At 41.9% G+C, this 26,046-nt stretch overlaps 1 protein-coding gene across 1 annotated transcript in view; it reads right to left on the bottom strand.

The window, feature by feature from the left end:
* Window positions 1-580: 580 nt before the first annotated feature.
* The window catches only part of ITGA8 (integrin subunit alpha 8), a 187,140-nt gene continuing 161,674 nt past the window's right edge, over window positions 581-26,046 (bottom strand). The window contains exons 26-30 of the mRNA XM_047067331.1: window positions 24,617-24,745; window positions 19,578-19,691; window positions 12,857-12,958; window positions 2,821-2,943; window positions 581-1,131 (exon numbers count right to left, since the gene is read on the bottom strand). Of these exons, the coding sequence (XP_046923287.1) occupies window positions 1,045-1,131; window positions 2,821-2,943; window positions 12,857-12,958; window positions 19,578-19,691; window positions 24,617-24,745 (555 nt within the window). The 3' untranslated portion in view covers window positions 581-1,044. The remainder of the gene's footprint in view (window positions 1,132-2,820; window positions 2,944-12,856; window positions 12,959-19,577; window positions 19,692-24,616; window positions 24,746-26,046) is intronic.

Raw genomic sequence — 26,046 nt, forward strand, 5'->3', positions numbered from 1 at the left:
GAGGAATAGTAGAGAAATAGGTTATTTAATCGCAAGCTAAGTATTTCTGTTTTTCCTTATAGATATTAAAAATAATGTTTACCCATATTGTAAAACTGTTTTTGTATCAATGGACTCAGAAATTTTACCCTTACTTTTAAACACCACACAGGTGTGAGAGGACCTTGAAATCTGTGTATTGCTAATTAAGTCAATAGAAAGCATTTTTTTTTTGTATGAAAGGAAATATAAATACAACTTTTTGCCAAGCTAAATCAAGCAGATGTGAGTCCTCGGAAAGTGTGAATCCAAGTGATTTCAGGTGGCAGGCAGCTAAGTATTAAGGGAAACTGTCTGCTTTTTCTTAGCGCTGTCTAAAGATGTTCTGTGAATTTATCTGCACCAGATGGTTACCTTAGAAGGAAATTTAGTGAGTGATTTTGAGAACCAGCTAACCAAATCTTAATGTCCAAATCTTCTAGATGACCAGGATATCTGCCCAGAGACATGGAAAATAAATAAATAAATTGTTATCCTCAGTTACAAGATTATCTTTGTCGTTTCAAAAGTACTTTCACAGTACCAACAACATATGCTTGTCTCCCTGAGCCATAACTTCATTAGAAATTCTTCTTTTCCATAGGGAGGTGTCAAATATTCCGCTGGATACAGTAGTGTTGGAAGGTTCAGTCCTAGTTCACCTTCTGAAGTTGACCGTAATTCCGATAGTTCATCTCTGCGACTTGAGTTGGATTTACCTGGAAAGCAACTTGAGTTCCCATGCCCATTTCAGAGTGTCTGCCAAAGGCAGAATGACTAAAGCAAAAGATGTCTTCCGTGATGGCTAATGGTTTCCACAGTGTTGAGGACGTTACCTCTCCCAGAAGGGTCTCTGGGCTCCGTGGCGTCTTCTCCAAAGTGCGGCACAGATGAGGTGATCTTTCTGGGGCCCTTCCATTTCCTAGGTCGCTGGCGGGTACAGGGAAACCTTTGTTTAACCTTTATGTTCCTTCTTTGCTTTGAACAGGACCAGTGTTCGAGTGTCTTGAACTTTGCTTTTGCTTTTCATGTCTCAATGGTTTTCTCATCTGTGAGTTGTTCCCTGTCATTCATGTCATCCTGGGGTGGTCTTGCTCTGTCAAAGAATCCGCACTGTGAAAAAGAGAAACGGGCTATACAATCAAGGTGTTCTGGGAATGTGTGAAACTCCTTGTTCTAAGAATTTTCACTTTATTGTATTTTCTATAAGAAACTGAAGCTCTGTGGATATTATCTGGCCAATTCTCTGAATTCGGAGGGGAAAGCCGAGGATCCTTTACCTGCGGTGATGAATTTATTGCATAAGGCAGAGTGTTCGTGCTAGTGGGAGAATTTCCCTGTGTTATATAATCCACTTAGGGACCTCGTATATTTTTCCTGAGATTATAGCAACAAGGCCCAAAGATTTCCTCTCTGCTTTTCTGCATGTTTTTTGGAGCCAGCAGAAGTCCTAACTGCTGCTGGCCAGGGAAGGGGGACTCTCTCCTGAAGTGTGTCATAGGCTATCTCAGGGTGGAATTTAGGAAAAAGAGAGGAGAAACTTGCACATCCCTCTGTACTTGTGGAACACAGAGCATATACAGGAAAAGTAGATTGTCATTCTTTGTCTAGAAAGGTCATTCCTTTAAATCCCAGAACATCTAAGCAACTTTCTAAAGATCAACCAACAACGTGGGGAAGAAGTGATTCTAGAATCTTAATCCTCCTGAATTTCAAATTAGTATTTGGTCTAGGAGAATCTAACTTTCCCTAGAAATCTTGACCTCAATCCTTATTTATTGCTTCTTACACCAGAAGCCAAATGCATTGGGTTTTGTTGATAACTATTGAGTTGTCTTTTTTTTTTTTTTTTTTCTGCAAGACTAGGACCATATTCTGTCAATTGCCACACTGTCATTTATGGAAACAAAGATGGTATAAATAACAGAATAACACAAAGGTCTATTTCAAAAGGTAAAAAATTCAGTAGACCGTGTAGGCTCAGGATGGCACCAAACAATTGATAATGATCAGGAAAGCCGTTACTTAACTCACATGGCAAGGTTTTCTCCAGTTTTTAAGCATGCCACATATTGTTTTAAAATAAAAATACACTATGATTTTGGGGAACCCCAACAATAGTGGTTAACTAAGATGTGACTAGATTAATTACTCTTACAGTCATGTAATTGTGCCACTGTTTCTTTTTTGGAATGGAAAGGTCTGTGAAACTTGGCAGTCGTGTTGGTTTTCAGGCCAGAAACACATGAAAGAATTCATTAAGCCTTCCTAATGGAGATGGACTTATTGGCAAGATCAAAAAAAAAAAAAAAATTCCAAGCATATAACATGCATGATCTATTTGGCCCAAGAGTCCAAGTATCAGTTAACTACTATATTAATTGCATTTGTGGTGCTTAAAAAGAAACATCTCAAACAATTGCTGATGGGACCATGTCAGCAAAAAGCTTGAGATGTTGATTAATTAAACAAGAAAAAGAAGGCTTCACAGTAACATTTTAACCACAAGTATATTGGAAAGAAGATCACAGGTCTTAGCTAAGAAAGTCTAACTTTCTCTGTATTTATTTACAAGAAATCTCCAGATAAAAGCAGCATTAAACACTCTTGGTCTTCTTAAATGTCAGCTACACAGGCATGGTAAATTTGCCAAGACAAACAAGACACAATTTTCCCTTTATGTCTGTTAAAAATCCCCAAATCGTGCCTCTGGCATTGTCTTTTCAAATCACTAGGTGTATCCTTGTAAATCCCCTCAGTGGCCTCTCTACTCAAAAAGAAAAACAAAATAAATAAACTTACCTTCCATAAAGCTAAGGTTAAGATGGCCAGAACCAATAATCCAAGAAGTATTGCTAGTATTATTACCCATAATGGGATTGAGAAGGAAACATTTGGGGTTGCCCAGATAACTGATGTCTTAATCTGAAATGGAAAATAAAGCAAATGACCTCAAATTTGAAAACTGTTGGGTGAAATAAAGTAGTAATTACCATACAATACTGGGAGTAGTTCTGAAAAGATCCATATAATAGTTGAAATCATCCTAGGGGAAATCTGAATGTCTACAGAACTCAAACATAAACTCTTAAAAAACAGCACATTCTGAGGTCTCCTAGGTTGAATGGAAGATCTAATTACAGACACTTGGTGGGTGTTTGGCTTAGAACAGCCCAGAAACCCTGGAATGGAATTGAAGTGGATCAAGACTGAGAACCAACAAGGTGAAAAGGAATGACCTTAAATTGGGCTGGACCTTTTGTGGCAGTAATGACTGCCATTGACCCTATGAAAGGCCAAGTCTGTCCACACACATTCCTCTACAGAACTGGGCTAACCTCACTGAGAAGTGAGTTGAATTGGATCCACTGGACTGTTGAATGTGCAAGAAGATTAGAAATCACCTAATATAACCACCACTCCCCCCCCCCCCCGCCATTTTATTGATGAGAAGATTGAGTCCCAGAGGAGCTAAGTGAGTCACACAACTAATTAATGCCACCACCTCTTTATCTCTAGCTTCTGTGTTTATGATGGCCCACAGCCTCACTAGCCATCTTGGAGTTTATGGAAGTAAGCAAAGTGAGTGCTAATTGTCTGGATGCATTGGGGTTGCCTTCAATCCTAGATCCAGTTTTCGGTTGCTGTTAGAACTCATTTCATTCCCCACTGTTGCAAGGGAATTTGGAGGAAAAGGAGACCTTCCCAGCAGGACTGCATGCTCAGTGTCCGTGAACCACCCCTCCCCTCCCCCCATGAGCAGAAGCAGCTCCCCTATTGCCCATGTGCTGGGGAAATGTGTCTTTGGAGACCCCGACGGCAAAGAAGCTGTAGACCCCCAGACAAAACCAAGAGACCCAGTCACGCTGCTAACACCTCTGCCAAAGAAAATAGAAAAGAAAATGTTCTTGGATCTGAAATGTTATTCATCCAGGCAGGTCTATCTGGTTTTAGAGAGAAGTAAGTACTGCCTCAGTTAAACCAGGCAGAGTGCTCCTCGTTTTAACTGTGTTGCTTGGAAGGATCATAGGTCCAGTTCTGATACATGTTTGGGACCTCTAGGTCACAATTCTGTAACCCACCAGTCAAGAGATGATGGACTCATAGCAAAGGTTGGTGGCTCTGGAATGTGTCTTGGCTGGAAATGTATGGGTGTTTTCATAGCCTGTACCCAAGTATTGGGCCCTGACCATGATCACCTCTTTCCTCTGCCTTCTTAACTAGATTGGAGCATCCTGCCTCTGGTTTTCTCAGCTTATTAGGCTTTTCACTGCTCTTTCATCTTGGTCCATTTCCCCTATGCAGCGGACATACTGATGACTTAATTCTCTCAATTCTCCGGTCCCAAGTATCATTGATATCCAGACCAAACAAAGGCATCAACAGTAGTGAGACTGCTAGTCATTCCACATGCACACTAGTGCCAGGGACTTGCTCCCTGCTCTCAGTGAGGAAAAGGCTGGCCATAACCTCCTCACCATTTATACCTTCCTCCTTCGCCCGTTAATGCCCATTGCCAGCACAGTCCCTATTTCATCCAGCACATCAGCAGGAAGTGCAACAATTCCATGACCATGATGGGATTACCCTCGCCCTGCTTGTTGCAGTCTAAGGACAGGACACACGGCATGTGAAGAAATGATGCACTGAAGGACTGAAAGCAGTCACAATGCCACCTGGATTCTGCAGCCTAAGTGACTTACTCTAAAACAATCCTTTGCATGTATATGGCTACATGAGCAAGATAGGGACTGATGACTTCTGAATCACTTCCCTTTATATTCTTTTCCCTTAGTAAATTACATCTAATACCTATGAAGTCAGTGCTCAATCCTCCTCTTAAAGTGTTTGGAGGAAGGACATGAGGTGATCTTTCAAAATGAAATAACATTACTGGAAGCAGACTCAAACAGTTTTGGTAATGAGAATTTCAGAATTTTGAAACTACCAGGGATGGTATGGATCATGTATGTATTCACTGGCCAGTTAGGGTGGCCCAGGAAAGAGAAAATCTGGAGCCACGGCCAATTCTGGGGTTTCTTATAAATGTTTCTTCCCCCCGAGCTCTAATTTCACTGAGAAAACAACATAGTTTCAGGCTATATTTGGTGCATGTGTTAGAGATTGCCAAAATTTACTAGTAGGTACTTTACAGTAATACAGCTGAAAGGGTTGAAAGAAAGTCCATAGACTATTCTGTTCATATTGTTAGCTTAATAAAAAGCAATGGATTGGGAGAAGAGCTACTAACAACTTTGCTGGGTTTCTTGGCTACTGTAGGCTTTGATGTTATTATTTAAAAAACTTCTCATTCTTGGGGCACCTGGATGGGTCAGTCAGTTGAGCGACTGACTTCAGCTCAGGTCATGATCTCGCGGTCTGTGAGTTCAAGCCCCGAATCGGGCTCTGTGCTAACAGCTCAGAGCCTGGAGCCTGCTTTGGATTCTGTGTTTCCCTCTCTCTCTCTGCTGCTCCCTGCTCGTGCTCTGTGTCTCTCTCTCTGCCAAAAATAAATAAACATTAAAAAAAATAAACTTCTCATTTTGTAGAAACAGGTAGGGAGGTCACTTACGAAGAATAATGCTACATATGAAGACTTTTTTTTGCAGCAATGATGGAAAAATATGAATAAAATATTAAATTGAACAGGATATGCTTACTAGAGTCTCTTGAAGCAGAGAACAGCATATAGGTACAATTACAAAATCTATTGGCTTTTTGTTTGCATTCACTTCCAAAGATGCTGACAGTAGTGTCTTAAAAATGTCTGAGACCAGATGATTGCTACTGTCCTTTTCAGTTCCAAAATTCTGAAATTCTCATCACCCAAACTGTCATCAGTCTTCTCCCAGTAACATTATGCTCACTTAAAAAATACCACTCCATGGGGCGCCTGGGTGGCCCAGTTGGTTAAGCGTCTGACTTTGGCTCAGGTCATGATCTCACGGTCCGTGAGTTTGAGCCCCGCGTCGGGCTCTGTGCTGACAGCTCAGAGCCTGGAGCCTGTTTCAGATTCTGTGTCTCCCTGTCTCTCTGACCCTCCCCCATTCATGCTCTTTCTCTCTCTGTCTCAAAAATAAATAAACGTTAAAAAAAAAAATTAAAAAAATAATACCACTCCATTCCCCTTCTCTGGGTATTTTAAACGTTAAGATTACACATGTCATGTACATTTCCTGTAAATCATCATATGTAATTAACCAGGAGGAAAGGACAAAGAGTTCTAAAAGAACACAAACTCAAAAACTTTCCTCCAGTGCCTGCATTCTGCTTTGCTTGCCAGCTGCCTTTAGGACATCCATGTGGCACTGAGGCTGCCCAATCTTCTCAATCTAAAATGGGAGCAGCTGCAAAGACCTTCCTTGGCCCCTGGTGTTTTCCTAAACTTATCTAGGCTTTTCGCTGCCTAGTCAAGAAGTCACTACACCAAGGCCAGTGGAAATATGGAAAATCAACAACACTGCCCCAGAGCATCTCTCCAGATTTCCAGGGCAGGAGAGCTCATCGGTTGTTGCTGGAAAGAGGTGGATGAAGAGTCAAGTGTAACACGTCATTGGAAGAGTCACACATGTCTTGGAAAGAGAAGTCTTTCTGAAAACACATTGATCAGGGAGTCATGTGACATATTCATGTCTATAAATGGCAATGGGGGCATTTCATCCGTGGGTGGAAATAGGTAAAGCCCAGCCTTTCGTGAAACTCAATGCTTTGTATAAATTAGAAACTTGAACTGCACAGGCAAACTTACTAGGGAAAGACTTAATTGACTACTTTTATATGACCAAAGCTTATTTAAATCTGTATCAGTGCTATGGAAATTTCAGAATGGTTTGGGAAAGCTTGGCACAAAATAAAATGTTGGAAAATACTGAAGCTTTGTTACTCATTGTTTATGTTCATCTTGCAGCTCATTTTGATAAGCCCACAAGAAGCTTACATTATCCATTGGAAAATAAATAGTAAGAAAAATAGGTCTTAATTGTCAGAGTTTGTCATGACTAAACACTAATTTACTGTAATAATTTTTCACTCATTTCAAATAAGACTTATTTAACACCCCAATGTTCTCTGGAGCTCTGTAGCTATTATCACCAGCTCCAAACTGGAACCTTGTATAACCCTGCAATAGATCAGTGCTGTCCAACAGAAATATAATGCAAGCCACATGTGTAACTTAGGAATTTTTTGAAAAAGGAAAAAGAAAGATGAGACATTAATTTTAATAATTTATTTAACCCTAAATATCCAAACTATTATGTCAACATGTAGTTGATATAAAAATATCCACAAGACATTTTATTTATTTTTATTTTTTATTTTTTTTAACGTTATTCATTTTTGAGAGACAGAGCCCAAGCAAAGAGAGAGGGAGACACAGAATGTGAAGCAGGCTCCTGGCTCTGAGCTGTCAGCACAGAGCTTGACGTGGGGCTCGAACCCACAAACCGTGAGATCATGACCTCAGCTCAAGTCAGATGCTTAACCTACTGAGCCACCCAGGCGCCCCTCCACAAGACATTTTAAATTCTTCTTTTTTTTTTTAACGAAGTCTCCAAAATCCAGTGTGTATTTGATATTTGCAGCATATAACAACAAACCAGATTTTCAGTGGTAAAAGCAAAATGTAGTCTCACCAAAAAAATATAGCTGCATTTAATGGACAAAAAAATCTTAGACTGCTACAGTTTTTAGGTTTACATTTAAATGAGTTAAAATGAAGTCAAACTTCTAGTTTACTTCTTCAGTCACAGTGGCTACATCTCAGGTACTCACTATCCACCTGTGGCTGATGGCTACCATACTGGACTACACAGCTCTAGAACATTCTGTATAGTCTCACACAAAGGTGTGATTTGCCCGATTACCTAAGCCCCTCCTTGTAAGAATCATTCATCTAGAAGGTGGTCCGATGGCAGAAAGGGTGTATTGAGGACTAAAGGTTTCCTTTAAAAATGCAAGTGATTATATATTTCAGCTGCTTTCAAAAGAAGGGTAGGGGCACCTGGGTGGCTCAGTCGGGTAAGCGGTTAAGCGTCTGACTTTGGCTCAGGTCATGGTCTCACTGCTCGTGAGCTTGAGCCCTGTGTCGGGATCTGTGCTGATAGCTCGTAGCCTGGAGCCTGGAGCCTATTTCAGATTCTCCATCTCCCTGCCTCTCCCCCACTCGTGCTCTGTCTCTCTCTCTCTCTCTCTCTCTCTCTCAAATATCAATTAAAAAAAAACATTAAAAAATAAAAGAAAGAAGGGTAATGTTGACTAACTGAAGTACTTAAAATTTAGGGTGAAAAAAACTTAAGTGTGTGCCAACCAATCAACAAACTGTTTCAATTCATCTTTATCAAGAACCTGTAGCTATTTAAAGAAATAGTATAAAATTTTAACAATTCACTTAGTATAATTATCTGCAATCTTAGGAAGTGAGATCCATAAATTATAAATGGAGTTTAAACTTTCTTAAAGTGATGCTAAGTAGGGAACATTTAATCTTACGTTCATCATGTCATAAATCTCGTTGTTCTTTATTACGGTTGAAGGACCATATATAACTTTTTAATATGCCTACATTTTATCATTGACATTTATGATATGTTTTTGTATATTTGACAAAATACCAAGGTAGAAGGAAAAAGCTCCCTTGCATTTGCAACTGTAATTAATGTTGACATCTGTATTTATGTCTCACAAAATCTTGTGTAAACATACTTCATAGGGGTCGCAAGAATGGTTTAAATGTACCAAGATACCCTACCTACGGTGCCATTTAGAATTAAATAATAACATAAAGTGGACCAGCTGAACACACATTTTAACATTTCAATGGCCCCTATGAGATAAGCAGTTTGAACTCCACAAATAATTGTTGAATATAATAACTCTATTTTAAGGTTCTAAAGCTGTGCTAGCAATGAAATGGATTTACAGTTTCTGTATGAGGTTTTTTCTTTAAAAATATTTTTTAATGTTTATTTTTTTTTTTTTAATTTTTTTTTTCAACGTTTTTATTTATTTTTGGGACAGAGAGAGACAGAGCATGAACGGGGGAGGGGCAGAGAGAGAGGGAGACACAGAATCGGAAACAGGCTACAGGCTCCGAGCCATCCGCCCAGAGCCTGACGCGGGGCTCGAACTCACGGACCGCGAGATCGTGACCTGGCTGAAGTCGGACGCTTAACCGACTGCGCCACCCAGGCGCCCCTAATGTTTATTTTTGAGAGAGAGAGAGACAGAGCATGGACGGGGGAGAGGGCGAGAGGGAGACAAAGAATCCAAAGCCAGCTCCAGGCTCTGAGCTGTCAGCACAGAGGCCGATGCGGGGCTTGAACTCAAACCGCAAGATAGTGACCTGAGCCACCCAGGCACCCCTGTATGAGGTTTAAGGAAAGATTTTCATTAACTAGTTTCTAATAACTACAGTTGGAGTTACTAGACAATAATATTCCCTTTCTGGATGTAAATTATAGAATTTGGCTTTAGTGGCACCACATACAAATGCCAAAGATGATTATTAAGCAAAGTGTTCAAATAACTGAATCCTGTTTTTTTCTCTGCTGCACTGTAATGACTCTGTGTTCAGTCTATTCCTTGCCTCATGCAACCTTTCCCTCACCTCTGAACACGGCAAGAGTCATGCTTCATGAGTTCATTTGTCACAAACAGACATGCTGCAGGTAGCAAATGGGGACTGCTCTCTTCTTCAAAGAAGCTCGCACCGGGCTCTAAAAAATGGCTGAATCATGACCTTGTTGCCAAGGAAGTACAAACAAACTAATCAACCTGCACAAGGGCCTAGGAAAACAAGCCACCAGTCTCTAGTCTCGTCACAAAAAAAGTATCCAAGAAGGTTTACCCAATGGCAGAGTAGGGATTGGGGTTCATAATTATGATTCCCAACTACCCATTCCAACTGATTTAGCGCCTTAAAGCAATTCTCTTCTGCTGCTTTCTTTTCCATATAAGAAGGACCTTTGAGAAGAACTTGCTAGAAGAAAACATCAGCCAGCCCAAAGCCCAGTCCTCTCAAAGCAAGCCACAGGAAAATCATTTCCCTTGAGCGTGGGGTGGGGCAGATCTGCGAGACCTCAGAGAACCTTCATTCCGAAATGTTTTCCCAATAACCTTCATATCCATGATGTGGTAAATCATTCACCCCAGATAACAAGGCTTTTGAAAAATGCAATGACAGGAGTGGTGGGGATGGGGGAAGCACATGTATCTGATGATTTTGTGGATCTTTTGAGATGGGTTGAGAACAGCAGGCTGTCACCTGTGGCCAGTGCAGAAAGACACAATACTGTTGATGGGACTGACTGTAACATATGTTTCTTTTATGAAACACATGCTCGGAGAAAACAAAGGGACCCAGATTTATCTCCCTTAGAGCAACAAGCCTTTGAACCTCTTCGGAAGAACATCCTACATTAAAAACCCAAAGCCTCTGCCTTCTAGGTTGAACATAAATCCAAACTATGGTAGACATCTTGCTAAGGAAAGAGAGATGAGCCACATAAAGAAAGATGTGGCAGTGCTTACTTTCAAATGCCACCAAAGTTTACTCAAATACTTTGACATTTCCAGTTTGGGCTTCCTCAACCTAGGGGGAGAGGGTAAGGCATTTTGGGAGGGTTGCTATTACTGATTTGAATACCTTGTTCTAGGTGTAATGCTTGGGCTCCTCAGACATCATTTTATTAACCTTCTCGACAATGCTTTCAGGTGAATATGGTTAACAGCCCCAGCGAAGCAGAGTGATTTCCTGAAAGTTTCTTAATTAGAGTGGGCAGAGCCAGGGTGAAGCCCAGAGAATGTGTGTTGTTTTTTTTTTTCTTTAAACTGTTTTTTCAATTTTTTTTATAAACGTTTTATTTATTTTTGAGACAGGGAGAGACAGAGCATGAACAGGGGAGGGTCAGAGAGAGAGGGAGACACAGAATCGGAAACAGGCTCCAGGCTCTGAGCTGCCAGCACAGAGCCTGACGCGGGGCTCGAACTCACAGACCGCGAGATCGTGACCGGAGCCGAAGCTGGCCGCTCAACCGACTGAGCCACCCAGGCGCCCCCCGGAGAATGTGGGTCTTGCTCCGTGCTGCCAGACTAGATGCTAGAGATTCTCAGTGCGTTCAATGTTTTGGGGGTTTTTTGTTTTGTTTTTTTTTGAGAGAAAGAGTGAGCACAGGGCAGGGGCAGAGAGAGAGAGAGAGAGAGAGAGAGAGAGAGAGAGAGAGAGAGAATCCCAGCAGGCTCTACACCATCAACACAGAGCCCACCGTGGGGCTCAGTCTTACCCACTGCGAGATTACGACCTGAGCCGAAATTACAAGTTGGATGCTTAACTGTCTGAGCCACCCAGGCGCTTTTAAAGCACAGTGCCAGACCTACTGAATCCTGATGTTTGGGGTGAGGTCTTAGCATGTTTTTATCTTTAAAGTCACATGAGTGATGCTTCTCTGCATACTCAGGAGTTGCAAATCACTAATCAATGGATTCATCTAGTTTAAATGACTAAAAGTAGGGGCGCCTGGGTGGCGCAGTCGGTTAAGCGTCCGACTTCAGCCAGGTCACGATCTCGAGGTCCGTGAGTTCGAGCCCCGCGTCAGGCTCTGGGCTGATGGCTCAGAGCCTGGGGCCTGTTTCCGATTCTGTGTCTCCCTCTCTCTCTGCCCCTCCCCCGTTCATGCTCTGTCTCTCTCTGTCCCAAAAATAAAATAAACGTTGAAAAAAAAAAAATTTAAAAAAAAAAAAAATAAATGACTAAAAGTAGATCAGGCTATAGAAAGATTAAATTTTGTAATTACATTTAAGAGCTAGGCTGATAAGACACATTATGATAGTATCAACTTATATACCATCCACAGCAGTGCTTCTCAGATTGTTGTGGGTACACAATGCCCTGATGATTTTGAGAAAATGAAGATTCTAACTCAGCAGGTCTGAGTTGGGTGTCAGTAATGTTTAATAGCCTCAATTTGAAAATAACATTTCATTCAAATGAAGCTCATAGTGTACTTTTCTTTTCAGGTGAAAATTATAGTTCTTTGCCTAGAAAGGAAAGATGACTGTCTAAGGTCATCCAGCTGTCCCTAAGGAAGAGACTCCTTCCTCCCCACCTCACTCACCATGCTGTCCTTAAAGTTAAACAATCAGAAAATAAGTAAATAAATAAACAGAATTAAATAATCGGGGCAATTTCATTATAATGATCATTGCCATCTGAACTCCTTTCAAACAAAATGGCTTGATTAAAAAGTGATATTAGTCTGGGGCACCTGGGTGGCTTAGGTGATAAAGGATCCAACTCTTGGGGCGCCTGGGTGGCGCAGTCGGTTGAGCGTCCGACTTCAGCCAGGTCACGATCTCACGGTCCGTGAGTTCGAGCCCCGCGTCGGGCTCTGGGCTGATGGCTCAGAGCCTGGAGCCTGTTTCCGATTCTGTGTCTCCCTCTCTCTCTGCCCCTCCCCCGTTCATGCTCTGTCTCTCTCTGTCCCAAAAATAAATAAACGTTGAAAAAAAAAAAATTAAAAAAAAAAAAAAAGGATCCAACTCTTGATCTCGGCTCAGGTCATGATCTCATGGTTCGTGAAGTTCAAGCCCCGCCTCAGGCTCTTCCCTGACGGCGTTGAGCACGCTTGAGATTCTGTCTCCCTCTCTCTCTGCCCCTCCCCTGCTTTCTCTCTCTCTCAAAATAAATAAATAAACTTAAAGAAAAGTGGTATTAGTCCTGCACTCTCAAGTTTCTCAAGTTAATGTAATGAGCACTTAAATGTAGCACAAGTTGAATAGTGATTTAAAAAATGACTAGTTCAGTGAAATTATTGTGCGTCTATATTTTTCAGATACTTACTCCTATGCTCCCCTCTGGGAGTTTTGCCGGCTGATCTTGATAAGGCATCTTCTTAACTTTGAAGGACACCAGGGATGCAAGAGAATAGGGATCATTTTTTCTCTGAAATTAAAAATATATATTTAAATATATTCCAGGTAAATCTTTTAGAAGTTACAATGGCAGCCAACTGTTTTCAGTGTCTCCCATTTCCAAAGCAAAATTCCACCTTCTTTCTTTCTTTCTTCTTTTTCTCTCTTTAAATAAATTTTTCCCCATCCAATGATCCATCCGTCCATCCATCCATCCCGATATCTTTGTAGATATCCATGCAACTGTCCATCTAACCGTCCCCCCAACAATCCATCCTCTTCTTCGTTCTGAAAAGAATTTGTCTTATTAACAAAAGACTTGGTACAATGATGTTAGAATAAAAGCAGAACATCAGAGTCCCTAAAAGGAGTCAGCACAAGGATTACTACAGTTGCTGCGAGTGAAGAACAAAAGGCAGGTATAGTGAGTTACAAAACTCTTACTATATGATAGAGGGAACCGTTTTAGGAGAGAGACTGGTACTAAATTATAAAGGAATTTATCACATTTCATCTTATCAGAAGACCCGGGAAGGCTCTCTCAGTCTCCGTACTGTTAGGATTTGGGTTGAATGCGGGACTGTCCTGAACACTGCAGGATGTATAGCAGCAGCTGTGGTCTTTACCCACTAGATGCCAGTAGCACCTCAACCCCAGGTGTGATAACCAAAAATATCTGTAATTATTGCCAATGTCCCTTGGGAAGCAAAATCCCTTTGGTTAAGAACCACAGACTTAGAGCCATAGCGTTTTTGAGAGAACTTTTCAGCATAAGTTTTTGTCTGTTTGTTTAATTGGTTCTCACATTAACTGTTGATTAAAGCCAAAGGAAAATATTTAAGAGCAAGTCAAGGAGAGCCGTTTTGAGAATGTAAGCCTCTGTGGTTCTCCTCCATTTAACTTGAGACAGTGATTACAGCTATCCAGTCTTGGGCTGTAATTGGCTCGCAAGGCTCTTGAGAGCAGAGTGTTAAAATTTCAGCAGTTTTGAGTATCAGTCGTTAAACAGAACCATTATTAAAGTTTAAATATACATAACCTTCAGAAAATTATATTTTTAAAAAGGTAATACACACTCAAAGCTCACTATTTCTTAATTATTTTATTATATTTTACTGGTATCTGTGCTCTGGATATTATTTAGGTCTATTGGACCTGGGAGTGGAAATACTACGTTATGGTGTACAGGAGCCTCACCTCCCAATTCCGTATTTGGTGACATTGTGTTGGCAGCTTGAAATCGGCCATGGTGGGGGGATATTTACACCATGGGAATCAGCAAATGCTACATATTGGAGCTTTTCTCCCGCTCCCCCAGAGCAGTTTATTAAACATTCACGAGCACTTCCCCACCTATAATCCAATGTTGGGTTGCTTGCGGCCAGTCCATCAGGTTGGATTGTAATAATTTTGTTTACATTTTTTTTACAAAGTTCTTTTTTTTTCCCCCTGTGGCTGAATTTTTTCCCTCCCTTCAATAAACCCCATTTCCTCTAGCATAGGCTAGACCATGCGAAACTTTTAAATACTTAAAGTCACTCTATCTTTGACTTTTTCTTTGTTTCTACCCTAACATTCCAGGATAAGTAACTTTATTCATTTGGAAAAAATTCTTTTTTTGGTGGCTGCTGTCTCCTGGCTTTTCCATTTTACCCGAAAGCTGGATTTTTTGTTTGTTTATGTGAGAAGTGTCTTTTAAAACGTGGAAAACCTTGGGGCACCTGGGTGGCTCAGTTGGTTGAGTGTCTGACTTCGGCTCAGGTCATGATCTCGCAGCCTGTGAGTTGGAGCCCTGCTTCCTGCTCTGTGCTGACAGCTCAGAGCCTGGAGGCTTCTTCAGATTCTGTGACTCCCTCTCTCTCTGTCCCTCCCTGCTTGTGCTCTGTCTCTGTCTTAAAAATAAATAAAAGTTAAAAAAATTTTTTTAATGTGGAAAACCTGGCTAATAAAATTTTGTGTGCACTTGGTGATTTTTTAATTTTTTATCTTTCTTTTTGTGAGAGAGATTGTGAGCAGGGAAGAGGGGCACAGGGAGAGACAGAGAGAGAACCTTAGGCAGGCTCCACACTCAGCGTGGAGCCCAGTGTGGGGCTGGATTCCACAACTCTGGGATCATGACCTGAGCTGAAATCAAGAGTTGGACACTCAACTGACTGAGCCACCCAGGCGCCCCTGATCTACTCTTTATTCTCCAAAACAACGTTTCTTCCACTCTTTTCAGTAGGAAAATGTATTTTTGCCCATTTTTCTAAGATGCTCTGGAGCACTAAGGAATGAGAAACGTCAGCTATTAGGCTACGATCAGCTAGGCACATCAAAGATTCGCTCCTCTTGTGGATGTAGGTCAAAGGCATGGTGCAGGTTAAGTATTTAATTCGTGAACAATAGTTGGGAGCAGATTCATTCCATGTTTAAAGGTGAATGCTTTCAGCCATGGTCTTTACATAACTACATTGTTCTTGTTATTAAAAATTTTTTTAATGTTTATTTATTTCTGAGACAGAGAGCACGAGTGCGGGATGGGCAGCGAGAGAGGGAGGAGACACAGAATCAGAAGCAGGCTCCAGGCTCTGAGCTGTCAGCACAGAGCCCGACACGGGGCTCGAACTCACGGTCTGTGAGATCATGACCTGAGCCGAAGTCAGTGGCTCAACCAACTGAGCCACCCAGGCGCCCCCATTATTCTTATTATTAAAATAAATCATAGGGCATCTGGGTGGCTCTTGCTTAAGCGTCTGACTCTTGATTTCAGCTCAGGTCACTATCTCACAGTCATGGGATGGAGCCCCACATCGGGCTCTGCACAATCAATCTCTCTCTCTCTCTCTCTCTCTCTCTCTCTTCCCCCTGCCTCTCCTTCCCCCTCTCCCCTGCTATCGCTCTCAAAAAACAAAACAAAACAAAAAAGCTCTTCTTCCATATAGCAATCTATTCATGTAACTGCAATAGGATTGAAAAAGCAGCTGGAGTTAATATCCCTCGACAATATCTCAGACCTTCAACCTGCCCCAGCTAGCAGTTAATCCTCAGAAAATGCCCTATTCCTGTTATGGCTGCATCATTTATACCCTGGTTTTCAGCTCACTAGCTGCCTCTGTTATTCACTTGTGCACAATGATTTGCTTATGGTCTTGGTACTAATAAAAGTCCTCTAGTTGGTAACAAACGGAGAGTGAGGCTTTTGAACTGGTTAAATACAGAGTGTGGCTAGTAACATCATGAGTTCTTTCCTTCCCACCTTCCCACTGCTTAATTCCTTCTCAAGAATTGTTTTTGACCACACAGCCCATGTGTAAGTTCTCAACGTTTACCAGAAACAAAGCCTTGTGAGACGACAAAGATTTTACTGGTAAAATCTTACACTGTGAAGGATTGTTTTAAGCCACAGTCACAGGACAGGGTGTCATTTAGGATTAACCTAAATAAAATCTTTTTCTGACCAGTTTGCACGTTCACCAAGTGGACAGAAACAAACACAATGCAGCAAATCATGTCATGCAAGAGTTGTAAACTTTCTAGTTTGGATTAGGAAGGCAGAAAATGTTTACCTCCTTCTGGATTGCATGACCTCCAGTATATAGTATATTCTTTGGGAGGGTGGGGAGGGAGGGAGGAAGGGAGGGAGAGAGAGATTGCAATAAAACACTCCTCTTTGGCAGTCACATTCCAAGACAGGAATAAGCAGAAACTGGGGGGGGGGGTACCGAAATTTGGGCTATGGCTGAGGGTAAATGCTGGTGACTTGGGCCACTCTCTCTGGTATCTGGTATCAAAGTGGTACTTTGTTCCGATAGGACTTAAGAACGTCCCTGCAGATTGTTCTGGTTTTTGACTCTGCTTGTGCTAAATATTTATAGTTTGCAAACTTCCTCAATTGGTATTGACTTCTTCCAGACTTACTGGGTCATCCTTAACAGGAAAATGAAGATGGAATTTTCTTTTTTTTTTTAATGTTTATTTTTGAAAGAGAGAGAGAGAGTGTGTGTGTGTGTGTGTGTGTGTGTGTGTGTGTGTGTGTGAGCAGGGGAGGGTCAGAGAGAGAGAGGGAGACACAGAATCCTAAGCAGGTTCCAGGTTCTGAGCTGTCAGCACAGAGCCTGATGTGGGGCTCAAACCCATGAACTGTGAGATTGTGACCTGAGCCAAAGTTGGACACTTAACCTACTGACCTACCTGGGAGCCCAGCCCCAAGATGCAACTTTCCCTCTGAAGTCCTCCTGCTGGAATAGATTAACATCACAGAACTGACACATGACATCAAAAACAATCATGTTTCCCTTGACTGTGGTGTTGTAATGATTTTAGTCCTGCTCCACCGAAGTTATTCTCCCTTATTTCAGTAGGATGTGATGATACCCAAAGTAATAGAAGGGATGGATGGTCATCATTGAGAGCATATGGGCTTGGGAATTCAGCAAGACTCCTCCTCTCAACTCCTCAACGCTGAGATCAGAAGTAACAGCCCCAAAGTACAGGGACCATGAGCAAATTGATGGAAAATACATGCTACTAGAAAGCAGTGCCTGGTGCATAGTTGGTACTCCATGGATATTTGTTGAGTGAATGGATAAATAATGGTTTAGCTTAAAAAAAATCAAATGAATTGGGTACTGCACTTCTCCTTGGTTTAGGCATTCAAAACTGGGGTGATTTTGCCCCCAGGGGCTATTGGCAATGTCTGGAGACATTGTTGGTGGCCACAACTGGGGTGTGAGTTGCTATTGGCATCTAGTGGGCAGGGGCCAGGGATGCTTCTAAGCATCCTATAATGCACAGGCCAGGGCCCCCCACAACAATGAATTATCCAAGATATTAATGCTGAGATTAAGAAATCCTGCCTTAGGGGGGCGCCTCGGTGGCTCAGTCGGTTGAGCGTCCAACTTCAGCTCAGGTCATGATCTCACCGTTTGGGAGTTCGAGCCCCGTGTCGGGCTCTGTGCTGACAGCTCGGAGCCTGGAGCCTGCTTCGGATTCTGTCTCCCTCTCTCTCTATCCCTCCCCAACCAGTGGTCTGTCTCTCTCTCTCTCTCAAAAATAAATAAACATTAAAAAAAAAAAAGAAATCCTGCCTTAAGTTAAAAAACAAAAACTTCACGACCTTTTAAAAAATATCTTTAACTTTCTATTTATCTTCTTTTTATTTAAATTAAATAAGATTTATGAGACCATGGAGGTATTTTCAATCACAGAAAACGTGAAAATCCCGAGGTATGAAATTCTATATTTTAATAGCTACACTCAACAGGATTCTACCATTTGATTTTCTATGCACAATGAACCAAATGAATTTTTTAGTAGTTAAAATATGAGCAAGAACGTATAGACTTGGTGGGGTTTTTATTTTAGCTCATTTCCCCCTTTCTAAATCCTTTCCAAACAACAAGGTCACAAACAAAGTAGTGTCATTTAAATAAACAGCTCTTTCCAAACGGAGAAATTAATCTGCTTAGTATAAAAGAGATTTAAAACCTTGACAATGCACACAACCAGCAGAATTATCTGCAGCAGTGTGGGATGCCACAGTACAGAGAGGCCGAAGCAGTGAAGAAGAATCTATGAATCACACATAGGTGTCTCTTCACCGAGATGCCTCCTGGCTGGAACCCAGACTGTAGGAACACTAAACAACTGCAACTTTCTAGGGCAGTCTCCCTTCTCCCTTCTTAATTGGGTTCTATTTTGACCCTCCTGGGCCTGTGGCTTGCACTGTGCTCTTACACTCACCATCATCCCACTGGCTAATATTTATTGAAGAACTACTGTGTGCTGGGCACTGGGTATAAAGAGGTGAGCTAAAGAGATTTATTTGAATCTAAGTTACTGTCTAAAGGTCTTAGGGACACAGGGTATTTAAATGGTCTTCACCTCAAAGCTGGTGAAGGAATATTACTGAGCCATAAAAAGGAAGTCCTGTCTTTTGTGACAATGTGGCTGGACTTGGAGGCCATTATGCTAAGTGAAATAAGGTAGACAAAGAAAGGCAAATACTGTGTGAAATCACTTCCATGTGAAACCTAAAAAAGCAGAACTCAGAAATAGAGTAGATCAGATTGGTGGTCGCCAGGGGCTGGGTGGGGTAATTGGGGACAAGTTGGTCAAACGGTACAAACTACCAGCTATAAGATGAATAAGTTCTGAGGATCTGATGTATAATTAACAATACGGTCTTGTGTTCTTGAGAGCTGTTAAGAGAGTAGATCTTAAAAGTTAACCACCTGCCCTCCACAAACATGCCAAGGTAATTACGTGAGGGGTTGGAGGTATTAACTAACTTCAGTGTCGTAGTCATTCCAAAATGTATACGTGTATCAAATCATCACCTTGTACACCTGAAATTTACATTCATTGTATGTCAACAATATCTCAATAAAGCTGGAAAAAATAATGTCTTCAGCTGATGGGAAAGACGACCGGCTCAACTCCTTCATAGACACTTCTCTTAAAAATGTTCTAAAATTGAAACCCTTAAAAATATTCATAAAAATTTTAAGTTAAAAATTAAACAAATCAAAATTTTCAAATGAAAAAAATTCAATCTGTTTTAAATTTTAAAATGACAACATTTAAAAATCCTTTCTAGAAGAGCTTCCTGCTGAGCTTTTGAGAAGAGGTTCCCTGCAGGGTGTGTGCATATGAGTCAGTGTTGTTACCTGGAGGAAGGTCTTGGCCCATAACCGTGATCTGACTTTTAGGACGGCGCTTTCTCCTCCTTCTAGTCGCCCCACCACGCAGGAGATTTGTAAGCACTCGATATTTGTACAATTCTGCAAAAAACACAACAGCGATGTCTTTAAATTGTGGTAGAAAATCAGCATTGAAGTCAGTTTATCTACATTGCATTTTCTCAGAAGTCACCACCTAATCCATAAATTATTCATTTCAATAACAAACAACTACAGTGAAACAGCTTGGTAGTAATGATGCATCAATTTTACTGGTAATCAAATTTAAGCTTTTTTTTTCCCCCTAAGAACTTAAAACAGTCTTCCTGCAGCAGTGATTAGACTGTTTTGTTTCATTTTCTCAGAACTTGGGAAGACATTTCTTATAGACATTTACAACACCTGACCCTAAACTGAGCAAGCCCTGAAATGGCTTCAGACAAAGCTCCCTGTGTCTAGATTATCTCAAAGACCCAGTGTTAGCAACTCATGGACAAGCATATCTCTATAACATTCTTCTCCCTAAATTACTTCCTGCTTATAAAGCAGAATCTTGCAGATTCCATCCATTAAGCTGTTTTTAAACTAGTTCCTAGGTTTGCCAATTTATAATGGGTAACTTTTCCTATATGAGATGCATCTTTCTGGGAAGTATTCATTAAACTGATGACATTCTACCTGTCAAATCATATTTTCTGATTGGATCCAGTATGGAAATAAATGGACAACTCACCTCCATTTTCTGTGTACCCATGTGTAGGATGGTACTTCTTGAATTGTACTCCCTTGCTGATTTTAATTTAATGCATAGGCTATACTCTATTTCTCATGTCTCAGGCACTGGGCACTGGCCTCTAGATGCTCAGTAAACATCAGTTTATTGGACATTATGTGCAGGATTTAATGGAGGCATTTCACTTTAAGTAATGGGTAAGCCACAGAGGTACATGTTGCCATGAAAATCTTTTTCAAGAATCTCAGAATTCTCTAAAAGCAAAGCAGTCAGTAATGTGTATCTGGTAAATTCTGGGAAGGCCAGATTTCTACATGGTATTTCCAAATTGAGGTGGCTGGGATTTTTGTTCTACTTGGGCTGGGTGCTGAGGTGTTTGGGGTTTTGTGCCTCCAGCAGGAGCAGGAGTCCTGCAGTCCCTGCAGTCCCTGTCACCTGTGAGGACCTGCATGTTTACCTGCGCTCCATTACTGACAAGCTGTGTATCTCCAGTCCCACCCTCTGGAGGCAGAGGAGGGGAGTGGGAAGGAGGTGATTCTTATAAATCCCTGGAGCTGTTGATCCTGGTGAGCTAGCTCTGTTGGAGGATTCTGGAGACGGTGGTGCTCAGAATGAACCTTGAAGGGTGAGAAAGAGTGAGCTAGGCAGATGAGGACAAGACCAGTGCGCGTTCAGAAAAGAGGAGAGAAGGGTATTTGGGGCAGGGTGGACAGGTGGAAATGAGATAGGAATGAGAGAAAGTCTAGGTGGTAAAGAATTTTCCTATTTGAGCCAAGGAATTGTATTCAGAAGATCCCATTTAAGCAAGAGTTATGATTGGGTGTGTGTTTTAGGGGCAGGTGGTACGTGAGGCAAGAATGGCGGGAGGAGAGCAGGAAGCAAGGAGGGTGATAAGGGCTTGTTGCAAGAGTCCAAGTGGGAGGCAAGGAGGCTCTGAACCAATGCTATGGGGATGGAGAGAGGAAGACAAAGTTAAGGGCAGCTCAGGAAGCAGAATGGGATGGTTGGTGACAAATTGGAGATCTTGATGAAGAAGAGGGAGGATTGCGGGGGAGCCCTTTTGGCTTGGGGAACTGAGTGGATGGGCACCGGCATTACTGAGATTGGGAATTCTAGAGAAGCACATTCTGGGGATCATGGAGACAGGTTTTTGGACATGTTGGGACTGGCGTGGCTATTAGACATCCAGATGAACATACACGCTGCACCCCTCGGGTCCAGAGCGCAGCAGGGATGGCTAAGATGGCAGGAGGCACGTGGGTATGGCTGGAGTTATGATCTTGCAAAACATTTCTCTTAAAGAGTGAAGTTGGTGGAGGAGGGGTGGGGCCCAAGGATGGAATGCAGAGGTACAGGGGCGGATAAGAAGCCCAAGAACAATTCTAAGACGACGCAGGCCAACAGGCTAGAAGAGAACCAGGGGAGAAGGTTTTTGGGGGAGGCCAAGGGATGCAACTGTTGCAGGAAGCAGTTAATAGTGTCCTACGCAGAAGAAGGTTTGAAAGATAAGGTTTCTGTAAGCTGAGTAGGGAAAGGACAAGAAGAAAGCCTGGAGATGAGGAGATGGGGTGGTCACTACAAGAGCAGCAGGGGCCCAGGATGAGAAAGGCAAGGACATTCTTAGGCGGAGGAGAAATTATATTTCAGTGCTAACGGATACAGATTTTTCCTATGCAAAGTGGAAATTATGATCCCAACACAGGATGTTGGCATTTTGCACTTTCAAATTCCTAATCAGAAATGGGATTCAGTAAGTTGTTTTTAACTAAACAAAAACCATAGGAGGTCTTATTTAACTTTTGATTTTAGAATAAACTTTGTATAATCACTTTCTATCCAGGACTGTTTTGACTTGAGGACATGGGGAGGCAGAGGATTTGCAATTTTCAAACCAATAAGAGAGAAAGAGAATAAAGCATGAGTTCATAAGGTCAGACATGGAAATCAAAAACTGCCTTGCTGTCATCTGCAAGTAATAAGTTTCTATGATATTCAGAAATTAAAAATCATCTTGCCTTAAAAATCCTTAATGAGAAAGAACAGGAGGGGGGGGAAGAAAACCTAACCCTACAACAGAAGTGCATATAATTTTCAAGAGAATTTTAGTTACTGATCCCTACTGCCTCTGTGAACTCATGAGACATACACTATAATGGAAGTTGATTTTTCTAAATTGTTGGTTCCCATATAGGTCTGGGCACTGGTTCTCCAGAGGGCGTTCGCATTGGTACTGCAAATTAGAACTCTGTAGATGCCAATCGTTGTTTTTCTTTTTTAAAAATTAAATTATAGGGGCGCCTGGGTGGCTCAGTCGGTTAAGCATCCGACTTCAGCTCAGGTCACGATCTCACAGTCCGTGAGTTCGAGCCCCGCGTCGGGCTCTGGGCTGATGGCTCAGAGCCTGGAGCCTGCTTCCAATTCTGTGTCTCCCTCTCTCTCTGCCCCTCCCCCGTTCATGCTCTGTCTCTCTCTGTCTCAAAAATAAATAAATGTTTAAAAAAAATTTTTTTTAAATAAAAAAAAAATTAAATTATAAATTTTTTTATTGAGGTATAATTGATTAATTTTATTGAGGTATAATACACATAACGTATTAGTTTCAGGCATACAACAAAATGATTTGGTATTTGTATATATTGTGAAATGATTGCCACAATAAGTCTAGTTAATATCCATCCTCACAGATAGTTAACAGTTTTTTTAATGATAACTTGTAAGATTGCCTCTCTTAGCAAGTGTCCAGTATGCAGTGCAATATTATTAGCTGTAGCCACCATTCTGTATGTCACATCCCCAGGACTTAAATCATTGTTTTCTGTTCTTTTGTCCCTCCTGGAAGCTTCCCTAAAATAATAATATGCAAAATTGTATTATTTTATCCTAAGCTGAAGAGCGTATCAATTTCCCTACTCTTGGGTTTTGAAAAACATGACCATGCCATAAAAATTTATAGGGACTCGGGGGCACCTGGGTGGCTCAGTCAGTTGAGCATCTGACCTCAGCTCAGGTCATGACCTCGTGGTTCCTGAGTTTGAGCCCCACGTCGGGCTCTCTGTTGTCAGCCTGTCAGAGGGGAGCACGCTTCGGATCCTCTGTTCCCCTCTCTCCCTGCACCTCCCCCACTTGTGTTTTCTCTCTCTGTTGCTCAATATATATATATATATATATATATATATATATATATATACACACACACTGTATATATATGTGTGTGTGTGTGTGTGTGTATACATGACTTAAAAATTTTAAAGACTTGAAAAAAAATCTGCCAATGACTTTTGGCCAGGTTACCTCAGGTACTTCTATTATAATAAACATTCTTCCCTTGATTTCAGTTTAACTGAATAAGTCAGACTTGCTTGCTGTATTTTTCTGTCCATTTCCGCGTTTGAAACTTTTTATGAATGTTAGAACATGTTCAAGACAAACATTAAAAATTTTTTAGCCTTTTAAAAAAATGTTTTTATTTATTTTGAGAGAGAAAGAGAGTGAGAGAGAGAGAGAGAGAGCACAAGGGCAGGGGAGGGGCAAAGAGAGAGGGGAGAGAGAGAACCCCAAGTAGGCTCTGTGCTGTCAGCACAGAGCCTGACACAGGGCTCGAACTTAAAACTGCGAGATCATGACCTGAGCCAAAATCAAGAGTCAGACGCTGAACTGACTGAGCCACCCAGGTATCCCACATTTTAGCCTCTTTTAAGTGTAGAGGTTGGTGGTATTAACATTGACCTTGGAAGGAGTGAGAGAACTGAACAGAAACTGACTCTTGAGCACTCTTTCAGTTTTGCAAAGGGCTGACTAACTCAGGACGGATCTCTGACGTCCCCCAGTGCTAAGACTCTGTAGGATTTTGGCCCAGGAAATCAGAAGGCCCCCTTCTCATCTCTTCTGGACGAGCAGAGGAGTGTGAGATGTAGGGGCACGTCTGACCTCCCAGGACCCGCTGGCCACAGCTTCTTTCGCACTCTTGTGCTCAATGTCTGGGGACAGGCTCACAGAGAGAGCTTTGTGTTCTGCAAATGCATTCCCCGCCATGGTTTACGTTCTCATCATTATTTCTCTAACATGGTCTGCATGGCAGGTGGAGAAGAGTGAAAACACTATAATGCAAATACTCCTTTGTCCCCATGGAAACGTCGCTTTCGTGGCTCACTTCGTGTAGGGCCAAGACATGGTGGGCCTATCTGAGCACTGACTGACAAGGAGAAACTATAGTTGAAGTTAAAACCATCTGTGTTTGGGAGTTCTGTCCTATCCACCCTTTCCTCTCCCATGTGCGCACACTGAGACAACTCACGAGGATTTTTGCGGGGCTCTGTCTATGGGGCTCTGGCACACGCACGTCTCTCTTCCTGACAAGATGAGGGATGGTCGAGTTCCGCAGAAAGGCGCTCAGCTCGGGGGTGTCCTCTGGGGGGGTGGCGGGCTGCAAAGAGAAAGCAAGAGATGGCATGTCAGTCTCATAAATGCTTGCCTCCTTTCCATCAGCCTTGAACTTGAGGCATTTTTCCCCCTCAACTGGCCATGAGTCACATGAGAAGTCAGACCTGTCCTGATTTACCAGCAGCATGTTCAACAGCAAAATGAACTGCTCTGACAAGGACCAAGGCTTCCCATTCTCCAACGATAGGAACTCCTGAAGGATGGGGAATGCATTCCTGGAAAATTTATCTCGTAAGGGTCCAATTTTAGCAGAAGTGATTTCCCCATAAGGGAGTGACTTTTCAAGCAGGAGTCATTTACTTGTTACTTTACTCTCGTTGTATATTGGGGCTGGTGAAACTCAGGAACCTTCTGTGTGGTGAGACGGATCCTGAGGTGGCAGGAAAGTGAGGCGATGGCCATAGGGAAACAGTGTGATGCGGTCAGGGACCCAACTTTGGCATGTCTGAGCCCCACACTCCTACAGTTGTAAAACATTCTCCCTCAGGAGTGAATCGTGTTCTAATAAAAACGACTTTTCCAAAGCATGCCACATGAACACTGTGCTGTGAGGGAGCTTGTTTTTAGCCCTGTGTTTGTTTTGTGAGTGTTCTAGAACTTATGATTTTTATCTGAGGCTCCATGCTGGGTACATCTGATAGCTGAATAAATATTTTTAAAGTTCCAATAAATCTCACACAATATCCTATTAAAACTCTTCATTTTAAACCAACTGAATATAGAACCTTAATTTTCTGTCTCCCTAGGCTCCCCAAACACATGTTTTCCTTTCTAGTCCCAGGAAAAATAATAGTATGCTTATTTCTATGGGATGAAAAAAGATATTCTTCTATTGCAGATGTAGGATGCACCACAAAAGATGAAATGAGAGTGCTCAGTGTGTCGTAAGAACCTAGAAAAATCTAGTGGATAAACAGGTAGAGTCCAGACTCCTTAGTATGCCATGCATAGCCTACTTCTCCAGCCTCATTTCTTAACCAAGAGCCCTTCACGTCCTGCTTTGCACAGGATGCACAGAACCTCCGTCCACTCCTGATGTGCACCAGGCTGATTCCCGAGCCCCTGTTTGATATCCCACATGATGGCTCCACTCCCCCATCAGTACCCATCAAGCTGTATAGTAACTGCTGATGAGTTGCCCAATGAGAAGATGTAAAATAATAAGGATAGGGTTCCATATAACATCGAAGGAAATATCAGGAAACAGGGAGAGGAAGAAGATCCAGGGAGGAAAAGTAAGATGGGGGAAATTGGATGTAAGAGACAATCGAAGAAAGTATGGAT

This window comes from Lynx rufus, unplaced genomic scaffold, assembly GCF_022079265.1.
Source record: "Lynx rufus isolate CCGP_SWC_20201006 ecotype Redwood Valley unplaced genomic scaffold, mLynRuf1.p SCAF_7, whole genome shotgun sequence".
NCBI lineage: Eukaryota > Metazoa > Chordata > Mammalia > Carnivora > Felidae > Lynx > Lynx rufus.